The 11,591-nt window shown below is 48.1% G+C and overlaps 1 protein-coding gene across 1 annotated transcript in view; it reads right to left on the bottom strand.

Moving 5' to 3' along the window:
* Nucleotides 1-4,936: 4,936 nt before the first annotated feature.
* Nucleotides 4,937-11,591, bottom strand: part of RAP1GAP2 (RAP1 GTPase activating protein 2) — a 145,985-nt gene continuing 139,330 nt past the window's right edge. The window contains exons 20-21 of the mRNA XM_007937578.2: nt 9,174-9,269; nt 4,937-4,942 (exon numbers count right to left, since the gene is read on the bottom strand). Coding sequence (XP_007935769.1) covers nt 4,937-4,942; nt 9,174-9,269 — 102 coding nt within the window. The remainder of the gene's footprint in view (nt 4,943-9,173; nt 9,270-11,591) is intronic.

Genomic DNA, 11,591 nt, shown 5'->3' with positions numbered 1-11,591 from the left:
TATCAGACAGTGTTTTGCTGCTATTCATAAGGTTTTATGGCCAATTCTTTGAGAAGTGGATGGTCTCTTCCTTCTTCTGAGTCTGTCTAAGCCCAGAAGCTCCGCTGAAACCTCTCCACCCTGGGTAACCCTGCTGGCATTTTGCAACACAGTGGCATAGCCTCCAGCCTCACAGCAACACATAAGCCACCAGAGGACAACAAACTGACAGACAAGTTCGTCTCCCTTAATTGTTCCTAACCCCTCTGCACCTGCCTACCTCAGGCCCTGGCCTTAATATGGAGCCACACTCAAGCGAAGAGCAGCTTCCAAGTCTCCCTTGTAGGCATATGGCTATTATCCTATCACCAACAGCATTGTACTTCAGGATGGATCTTGAAACATTCTTTGTGATGATGAATGTCACACCATTCCTCTTCAATTTGTCATTCCTGGCATGGTAGATCAAATGGTTGTCTGATTCAAAATGGCCAAAACAAGTCCATTTCAGCTCACTCAAAAACTCACTGCCATCAAGTCAATTTCGACTCATAGCAACCCCTCCTTGGGTTTCCAAGGTGGTATCTCTATGGAGGTAGATTGTGCAGTCTTCCTTTTGAGGACTGGCTAGTGGGTTTGAACCACCAGCTTTCTGGTCAGCAGTCAAATGCCTTAGGCAATACACCACCAGAGCTGCCATTAATGCCTAGGATATTGATCTTTATGTGTTCCGTTTCATTTTTGACAGCTTCCAATTTTTCTAGATTCATACTTTGTACATTCCATATTCCAATTATTAATGGACGTTTGCAGCGGTTTCTTCCCATGATCTGGGAAATCCACTGTGCCATTTCATGCTGGTCTCCCGGTCCTGCTGCCCCCTCACACTTTCTCCAGTGTCAAAGCTCTGTCTCCTAGGTCAGTAAAGTTCTCAGTGCAGGGCCCCCAGGTCCAAAGGACATGCTCCGCTCCTGGCTCTTCTTTCTTGATGGTAATGAGGTCTTCTCACTTCTGGGAGTGGCTCCCTTTAAACCCAGCAGGATGACAAACTGAAGTAATAGGCTGGAACCCATGGTCAGGATCAGAAAGCATGTAGACAAAGTCTCCCTTCTTCAGTGCAAGACAGCTCTCTCAGCTCCTCTCCACTATGCAGGGCGCCTCTCAGCCCCCTCAAGACAGGCTCCTCTCAGCCCCCTCAGAACAGGTCTCCTCACTCAGCCCCTGGTCCCTGCTCGGGTCTGGCCTCAGCCCTGCTCAATCAAGGGTTACAAAGCTCTTTAACTCTGCCCAACAAGTGCTGAAGGCACCCCACTCTGGTAGCAAGTTTCATGTTTGAAGCTGCTCAGCTCTCTTACTCCATTGGTCAGTGAGCCTGGCTCTACAAATAAGTGCTCACAGGCACTCTACTCCACTAAAAAGCCTCAACTCTCATTCTTACCAGAAAATTCAAGTCTTGTGTTAAATTTCCATGCTCACTGTAACTACCCCACTCCATGGGCTGGGAAGCCTACCACACTGACTCGTGCCAGTCTCCTGCGTCTGCTGCTGCCATTTCTCTGCCACTGCTTCTTGCAGCCATCTCTGGTATTAACAATTCTTCCTCTCTGTCTCCTGGGTCTAGGAGGTTCTGAGTTCAGGGACCCTAGGTCTAAAGGACATGGTCCACTCTCAGATCTTCTTTCTTGATGGTAGTTAGATCCTCTTCTCACTTCTGATGTTAACTCCCTTTATGCTTAGCAGGATGGCAAAACTAACCAATATCCTTGTTAGGGTTCCATATACCTTATTTGCATGATCCCATCCATCTCTACAAGGCTTCTATGCACCTTATTTGCATTGTTAGCAAGCTGTCCGATCCTCTTAGTGGGCCACAAGCACCTTATTTGCATTGTCTCACCCAATCATTTTGTGGGATGCACAAGACCATGCGTGGCTAGAAGGGCCATATTAAGTAATTCACAGCACCACAAGATATTACTTCTAAACTTACATCCAAAATTGTAAAGCAAAGTGTGCATATGAGTGGACATTTGGGAGTCAAACAGAGAGAACCCTTGAAGAAGTAAATCAGGAATTTGGGAAAGAAAGTGGTCAGGGGAAGAAAATTACAGGATGGAGACAAATCCGTGAACAGCAGAGGTCTCAAACTCAGATGCCTACAGGAGCCAAGCAAAGAACAGGAATGGCTGAAATGTCTGCATGTGAACAATAGGGAATGCTAGGGACTGTGGCATATTCAGTCCCCATCTGAAGGGGTGGCTTCTTCAGAGCCCTGGCCTGGGGCATCTGATTTTTAGGAGAACCAGAAACTTCAGATCTTACGTTAAATTTCCAGATTTGTAAACATCAGTGACTAATTCAAAAATTTTAAATAACTTTTCAGGCCAAAAGAACCCATCTACAGTACCCCTGTGGGCTGCCAATATGCAGCCTCTGGTGAACAGGAAGGTGAGACTCAGACCTGGACCCCATCCAAAGAAGTCTGAACACTGATGGACACAAAATATGTTATTTATTGTCAATTTCTGCAAAGACACATTTAAGCAACAAAATATACATTTGTCAACGTTTTAGAATTTGTTTTATACATTAACAAATACAATGTGCTACCATAGCAATAAATTAAATGTACACTATTTACATTACATAGGCAATTGGGGTCTACAAATTACCTCCTCACTAAGAGGAAAGAAAGAAAAATCATCATATGGATCATCATTTCCAGGCTACACTTCTTAGATTCTATGACACAGAGGAATCTCTTCACACTTAAACGTCTGCACTCCCCAAGCTGGAGTGTCAAAAGATAACGTCCATACAAGGGAGGCAGCACACATGCTAGGGAGCGGGAAGAGAGCATTGGCCTTCCAAGCAAAAAATGTCACGAAATCAAAGACAATGGCAATTCAATTGCGGTCTTCCAGCCAAACACCCCCTTCCTACAACAGGTAAGGCACAGGACAGAGCCAATGCCCCAACCGCCTCTCTGCCCTTAGCAGGACTCTGCTGCCTTTGGCCCTAGTGAGGATTGGCTTCTTCCCCCCAACAGGACTCATGTGGGTGTCCCCAGTGAGCACCTGGCCCAGCTGAAAGAAGGGAGACATGGGGTTGGGTAAGCAAGGGGCTAGTGATAAAACATCGGAGCTTGGCAGAAGTAGACCCCATCCAGCCCCCCAGCCAGGTTGCAGAGACAGCCTTGGCCAATGTCTACTGACTCACCCTTGCCTTTGAGAAAAGGGCAGCTAGAGGCTGGGCAAGGAGCTGTAGGGTTCTGAGCCTGGCTGCCTGTCCTGGTCCCTACTGGCCACCTGCAGCCATAAGATCTACCTGAACTTCCACTCATTCCCCCACAAAGACCTGTCTCTATTGGCTTAGAAATGAACAAAGAAGGTAGTGTTTGTATTGGCACCTTAAAGGGTCAGGGTAAGGAAGTAAGAGAGGCTCATGTCCAGCCTCATCATCTAAGTATTTATTAACCACCTGTGTTTAAGAATCAGGGAGAGAAGAGTTTTCCTTCACCACTTTTTTTTTTTTTTTTTTTAATTAAAGTGATGATTGGTTAACTGCACCTTTGTCTTGGCCCCCATCAACTTTAGAGACCGGGTCACCGAGGTGACTGCCTGAGCCAGAGAGGCCTTGCTCATTGGAATCACGTTTCCTCCTTATTTCCAGTCTGCATCCAAAACCCCAAGACCCTCACTGAAAAACCCAAGAGAACCGACCCACTGGTAGAAAGAACAGAGACAGAGCCCTGCCTCACCACTCTCCCCACCCCCAGCATTCTTAACTACATTGCCTCTTGGCCAGGGCTAAGCACCAGCTTAATGGCTTCTCCAAAGCCCAGGACTCCAAGAAATGTAGCCACTTGCTCACCAACATGCAGATGGTGCAGAGGAAAGGACCCTGGGTTGTAGGTTCTAACCCCACCCTTGCCACTAGCTGGTTGTGTCTCCTAAAACAAGTTATGTCCCCTCCCTGGGGCTGAGTTTTCTGGTCTGTATGAGGACTAGATGATATATAAGGTTCCAGAAGACTTGGGCATCAAGATAATCTTGACAAGGCTGAACCACAGAATATTTTCCAAGAAACACTATTTTACATACATTAGCATAGACAGAATTTCCAGCAAAAACATTCCATCTAGAGTTCTTTCTGCATCTGCTTTTAAGTATCAACTTAGCTGGAGGCATGTGGGTACCCTGCTGCATCTGGAAAGTCTAGTTGCTTCAGTGGATCTGACAATCCCCAGAGCCAGAGAGTGCCCAGGAGATGACTTTTTTATGGAGATCATAAATGAAAATGCCTCAAATTCAAGTGTGCGCACCCTCTGAACAAGTCAAGTCACAAGGCCCTACATGTAGCTTGAGCAAACTTTTGTGGCCCAAGCCTGGAGTAGCAGAGGGAAGATTTTATGGATCAGAACAGGCACAGGGAGAGCGTGGGGCAACAGCCCTCTAGAAACCCAAGCTGCCTGCCCTCTGGTCCAGTGGGGCGAGGGCAGACTGAGCCCCCATTCTTGTTCTCCTCCAGCCCTCCATATGGGGACCTCAGGGGGCTGGTAGTGTATACCCTAAAAGCTGTAGGATGGACCTTCTAGAGATAATGAGGCAAGGCCCAGAGGAAGGGACATTTAGGGTCCTGCCCAGAGCATCCCAATAGCAAACAGAAGGTGGGACTATGTTCAGGGCTGTGCATTTTAAGGAGCACACCAGTGGCTCCCAGTTTCTTTGGACACACACCACCATCCTGCCCACCTGAAAACAAAAAGAACTGAAAACAAAAGAACCAGTTGCCACCGAGTTGACAGCTCATGGTGACCCCACGTGTACAGAGTAGAACTATTCCATAGGGTTTTTAAGGCTCTGACCTTTTGTTCTGCACCACTCAAGGACTCCACCCACCACTCAGAGGCAGGAGCAAAGCCTGCCCAAGAGGTAGAAGCTGCAGTGGGCAACAGCTAGAGCTGTGGGGGGAATGGGACAGAGTAAGGACCACCCGAAAACCTCCAAGAGCCCCCAGCCAACCATGCAACACAACATAACCACCAAGCAGCTGCAAATATAAGCTACCCAAAGGGGCAAGTCAGAAGTCTGGACTGTGTTTTGAAAAAAATGCAGTTTGACCTTTCAAGCTAACAAAACACTGCCAGAACCCGTGGGCCTCATTCCAGCAGTGGGTGCTGCTGCATTGATTTTGAACAGGGCTCAATCGAGCTGAACAGCTCTTCTGTGGATCTTCTAACTGGAATAGATGTTCTGGACTAGCACTTGACATGCATACATTTCCCAATGGGGTAAGGGGTGAGGTCAACCCGGCCTGCAGATAGGATCCACCAATAGCCATTTGAGTGGTTACAAAGGATCATGATTTTGAGCTCCTGACAAAAGCAATGGAGAAACTGTCACAACATCAGTCAAAAAAGTATGTAACATTCGTATGCCTCAGCTTGGGAATGAGCCCAGTTCCCTCTGTAAATAAAGCATTCCATTGGGAGTACTTGTCCTCTACTCATTAGAGCAGGTAAGCCCAGGGCTTTGCCCTGGCGGCTATGCCACTGAGGGACCAGATGCAGTGAAGATGACCACCTCCTCCAAGGGTCTTACTCTTCAGACTCTGTGTTTCATTTGGAGGACACGCCACCTTAAAGCCCACCGTGGCCAGGCAGCAGAAACAGCCTATCACACCCCAGACTGGGAAGGATGGGAAGCTAGGGGGCGGCTGCTCAGAGAGTGAACTGGTTTAGCCCAGCAAAGGTGGCTGTAGCTGAGGGTGCAAGTGGCACGGGGCACCTGCACCACACTCAGATGAAGCCAGGCTACAGATCTCCCACAGATTTAACCGCTTACAGACCAGAGTTAAAGAGGGCAGGAAGAGGAAGGGGGACAGAGCCCAGACACAGTGAAGGGACAGTAGCTGGAAGCAGCTCCCAATGCAGTGCTGACCCCTACAGATGCCAAGGACATAAATCACTAAAGAATATTTGCTTCCTCCCCAAACCTAAGTGCAGCTCCCCATACACTGGTCTGACAAAACCCTGACAAACCCCCACTTGCCTCTCCTGCTCCTACCTGAGTAGTGGATGGGTAAAGTATTTTTGCCTTCCATGAACCCCCATCCCCAGTACTTCCCAGCTGAGCCCTCAGGCCCTGAGGTTTCCCTCCCCATGAACCCAAGCACCCCCTCTCCCTGAATTCCTTCTCACTCCTGCCTGCTCATCCCTTCATGGGAAAAATAATTTGTTCCAAGGGGAGACACTGATGTGTGGCCTCTCTCACAGCAACAATCATTAGGAGCCTACGTGAAATTGGATGGGACAGAAATTTCCAGCTGCAGTCAAGGAAGCACGCAGCACCCCTCCCATAAATGCCCAGCATCAACTGGCCAATCCCCTCTCAAGATAGATGGGCAGCAGGGATGGAGGAGCCTTGGGCCTGACATCAGCTGATGGGTAAGAAGTTCTTAGCACAGAAGCAAACAGACATTTCAAAACCGCAGAGATGTGGGAACCACAGAGCTAATTTTTACCAGGACACCATCCTGATGGCACAGATCTTGGCTCCTGGAAAAGTGCCCCCCACACACACACCACTAGATGCATTTGCTGTGGCCGCAGTCTACTGTGTCCAAGAAGGCACTGTGACCAAGGACACACAGGGATGCCCCTGCTGTTGATCTCTGCCCCCCACCTCACCTCTCTGCCTCTGTGGCTGATGAGCCCCCCAGTTCCTGACAATGTCTTAGCACCCTGATCCTTCCTTGTCCGATTCTCTTTTCCTCTGCAGACAAAACAAGATGACAAATACCCAGATAGACGTTACGCTGGAGGAGACCAGGAGGAGGGGCCTTTGGGGAGGAGGCCTTGTCCAGAGGCGGAGAGGTGCTTGCAAGGTGTCTTGGTAAAGGAGTGGAAAGGGATGTGGCCAGACACAGGCACTGGGACGGACAGCTGGTCTGATGGGCAGGTGGCTGAATGGAGAGTGGGCCTGTGATGGTCAGAGCAGTGGACGGCACCCCCGAATGGCTGGAATAGGAGCCTTCTCCAAGACAGAATCGAGGCTTCCCTGGAGAAGACAAGAGGTGGGAGATGATGACCAAATGTTCAGTAAAAAAAGGAAGAAAGAACACAAACCCTGATGGTGCAGACCCCAGTGGGCAAGGGGGTGGGGAACAGATATGCCCATGGCTATAGCCCACTGAGTAGATCTAGGATAGGGAGGGAGCCAAGTACAAGGGTGCTGGCTTTCTGTAACTAGAGCACTCTTTGTCACCCCAAGACGTGGGGCACAAACATCTATTCGGTAAACTGAGGTATCTGGGAGTTAAAACAGAAAGCCAACATTCCCATTTTCTCTTCTGCTTTCTCATAGATTAGGTTTACGTAAAGTGGCATCACCTTTGCCCCTCCTCTTGATTCTAACTGTCATTCATACCCCTGGGAGCCCCATGGTTGGAAGAAGGGTGGGGGCAGGGGGCAGATGTGTATCTAGCAACATCACTAACAGGAGGACACGTCTAGATGGTGAGGTGGACCCATGCTCCTTTCTACTGAAAACCACATGATCCCTGGACAAGAGGTCTACCCTGGGGTTGTCCTTCACAATGTTAGGTGGGGCAGGGGCACCTCTGGGCACAAGAAGGAGGATACCTGCCCTTGCCAAGGACCCCAGGGATATTTGGCTAGGAGGAGGGAAGGGCTGGCTGCCTGAGAGCAGAGAGACAAGAGGGCAAAGGGAGGCATCCCTCCCACTGAGAAAGGAAGGTGGGCTCTGGGTTGTTGCCATTTTCTATCTGCTGGGACCAGGCTCCATCCAGTGGGAGAGGGAGCAATCTAGTGTGTGGCCCAATCCTATTGTCCAACCCTTTCCATCTGCTCCCAAGGCCATCCTGCCCTCTCTTCCCCATTCAGACCTGGGACCTATCATCCTAGAGGCTTCAAGGACTATATTTTTATTCCTTTTATAATTTTATAAGCTAAAATTATTTTATTTTATTATGCTTTACTTTTATCTATTCTAGGGAGCTCTAGAGGAATAGTAGTTAAAGCACTTGGCTGCTAACCAAAAGGTTGGCAGTTCAAACCGACCAGCCCCTCCATGGGAGAGAGATAAGGCTGACTGCTTCCATAAAGACTTACAGCCTTGGAAATCCCACCAGGGAAGTTCTACTGTGTCCTAAATTGACACTGAGTCAGAAACAACTAGATAGCGGTGAGTTTATTATCTTATTCTACTAGCTGGCAGGATTGCTCTGGTCATTCTCAGAAGGCCACTGGTACCCTGATCTTAAAGGGATACACCTCCCCTCAAAGCCACAGCAGGCCACTCAACCCACCTTTAACAGTCGAAGGACTCCTTTTTCACATTAGTGACCCTGTTTCAGGAAAAATTTGTACAAGAATGTTTAATATCCAGCAATGTAATCCCACCAATGGCAACTCCTATGCACTCAGATCTCAACATTCTAGGGAGCTCAGGAAGGGGAATGTTATAAGCTGATCGTTAACGACAGCCCTTAAAAAAAAAGTAAGCTTACAATTAAATAAATTATACTAAAACAAAGATAAATAGACTCAAAATGTATCACTCCAAATTATTTTACTACATTTGACTATTTTCTATCCTCTTAAGGTTGTCTGGAGTCCCTGAGTAGTGCCAATGGTTAAACACTTGGCAGCTAACTGAAAGGTTAGGGGTTCGAGTCCACCCAAGGTGCCTCAGAAGAAAGTCCTGCCAATCTACTTCTGAAAAATCAGCCACTGAAAATTGTATGGAGCGCAGTTCCCCTCTGACACAGATGGGGTCACTATGAGTCAGAGCTGACTCCCAAACTAGCTGTTTTTTTTTTTTTTTATGTTAAGGGTATTTGTGTCTATTGTGTCTGGCACTGAATAATGATGAGCTGTGCACCCCGTAGCAACAGTCACAGCTCCTTTCTGAGCATGGCTCCATCCCAGGTGAGGCTCCAACACAGGAGGTGATGCAGAGGTGGCTGGTGATATCCAGGCTAATGCTTGAACCATGTGGGGACAGACAGCACCCCCAGTTCTGACCCCAGCTCTCCTTCATGCCGCATCGGTATAATGTATGAGCTTTCTCTTCATCCAGCCCCCAGAAGGGAAGATTTCTTTGAAGGCAGTTGGATCACGGACTATGGAGGCTGCTCCCCTTGCTACTGACACTCCCCCATGTCCTTACCGCACTGGAGCTGGCATGGCTGAGCTTATCAAAGCGGAATTTCAGGTTTGACCTTGGGGAGTTTCTGCTTTTGGCATCTAAGAAAAAGAAGGATGTCTGTGAGAAAGGAGTGGAGCTATAGAAGTCACTGGGGCTGTGTGGGGGCACTGGGCAGGGAGGTGGGAAAAGGACACCTCTTCCTCTCCACTAGACACTGTCCACTGGGCTTTCTGGAGGAAGCCAGGTGGCCTCTGAGCTGCCAAGACGGTTTCCTCACCTGTAAAGGGGGGTAACGATACAAGTTCCCTGATTTGTTGGCATGCTGGGCTCATATGGACTCTGAGGGATAGCTCAAATGTTCAGAAAGCTGGTTGTTAATACAGTCATTTTGAAAAATTAAACTATACAAGCTTACACTTAAATAAATTATATTAAGAAAAAGGCAAATATACTCAAATCCATCACTTCCAAATCATTTTATTACATTTTACTAGTATCTATGTTCTTAAGGTTATTTATGTCTATTATAGCTCTGGTAGCATAGTGCCTAAGGAATTTGACTGCTAATCAGAAACCTGGTGGTTCAAACCCACCAGCCACTTCTCAGAAGGAAGACTGGGCAATCTACTTCCGTAGTGATACTGCCTCGGAAACCCAAGGAGGGGTCGCTATGAGTCGGATCCGACTCAACGACAATAAGTTTGGTTTTTTTTTGATATATCTGCGTGGTGGTAATACTATGTAACAGTGTGCTACTGGACCTCTCTCCCAAGTTCACATTCCGTGATTATCATGCTGGTAGCCTGGAATCCACCATGGTGGGAGAATTTACACCACAGACATCAGCAGATTTCAAACCAGGGGTTCCACCCAGCACTGTGAGTGCCTGCCTCTGTGACCCACTCATCTCCCCTCTGGACGTCAGGGAGCCAAGCGTGCAATGAGGGAAGGTCAGAGCATCTGAGATTATAAAAGACAGAAATGGCAGGCTCTCCTAGGCCACCCCCCACCCCTAAGCCTGCCTCCCCCCACACTCAGCTGAACAGCCTAAAGCACGTTTCCAGTTCTCCTCACGTCCCACCCTAGTCCCAGGGGTACCCAGCACCACTTCCATGAGGGTAAAAAGGCAGATCCTCAGGTGTAAATACGGGGGGCAGTGGCCTAAGGGTGGTGCGATTAGCACTGAGGCAGGAGTTACTAGGCCCATTCCAGATCCAATTCTGTTCTGTGTGACCTTCAGCAAATGGCAGGCACTCTAGAAACCTTCCTTTACTCAAAACCTTATTTATTTAAAAAAAAAAAAAAAAAACCTATTTATTTTGCTATTAGCACCAACTAGGAGCCAGGCTTGAAAACAGGTTTTTTCAATATTTAATTAAGCCTCATTTAAAAAAAAAAAAAAAGGACTGTGTATTATTAGTCCCTTTCACAGATAAGGAAACTGAGGCTCAGCGAGGTAAGCCTGTCCATGCTGCAGCTAGGGTGAGAGCCCAGCTCAAAGCTGCCTGCCCACAGGAGGTGGAACAAGAGGCAGTATGTGCCCAGCACCCTCAACTGGGAAACACAGTTGCACTGATGCAAAGAATGGATTTGCTTTTTGGTTACCATCTGCCATTTATCCTCTGACATTGCATCTTCCCTCTGCCACCTCACTGCGAGAACCCCAGAAGCATTTTGGCTCAAACCACCCTGTTGGCCTGATGGCTCCTTCTGTGTTTCTATCATTTAGTACAGGGTTTCTCATCCTCAGCCTATTGGCATCAGGACCAAATAATTCTGTGTGGTGAGGGCTGTCCTGTTTATTGTAGGATGCTTGGCAGCCTCTCTGGCTTCTACTCACCAGATGCCAACAGCACTTCCCCCACCACAATCATGACAATCAAAATGTCTCCAGACATTGCCAAATGGCCCTGGGGCGCAAGATTGCCCCTGGTTGATTGAGACTATTATTTAATTTCTATTATTAAGCAAACACTAATGGAACCATTTTTTAAGTCTCTTGCAAGTGTTAAATTTATTGAATCCTCATGAAACCAATCAGTGGGGTAGAAACGACAATTTTCCACCCTCTCCCTCGTTTTTGCTCAAGAGAACTGAAGCTCAGAGGCCAAGTAACTTGCCTAATGTCACATAGCTAGTAAGTGGCAGAGCCGGAGTCTGGCCCAGCAGTCTGGCTCCAGGGTCCTGCACTTGGCCCCTGTCGTGCTGCCTTCCTTGAGGTGGCGACCAAGGCTTCTATTTCTGGGTACCCGCAGCCCCCTGTAATATGTATTGCAAAGGTATAACTGGATACCCCTCCAACTCTTTGCCCTCTCCCCTGCCAATCCCTCTTCCTCTGCCCTAGTGCACAGATCACAGGCGTCAGAAAACCAGAAGGCACAGCTGAACCTGCTTTTACCTCCCTGACAGGTCTGAATTCACTGCCTTCTCCCCACTGCC

Source organism: Orycteropus afer, unplaced genomic scaffold (assembly GCF_000298275.1).
Source record: "Orycteropus afer afer isolate SDZICR_OR568_19922 unplaced genomic scaffold, OryAfe1.0 scaffold00042, whole genome shotgun sequence".
Taxonomy (NCBI): domain Eukaryota; kingdom Metazoa; phylum Chordata; class Mammalia; order Tubulidentata; family Orycteropodidae; genus Orycteropus; species Orycteropus afer.
The sequence above is the reverse complement of the archived record's forward strand: the minus strand, read 5'-3'. Positions and strand labels throughout refer to the sequence as shown.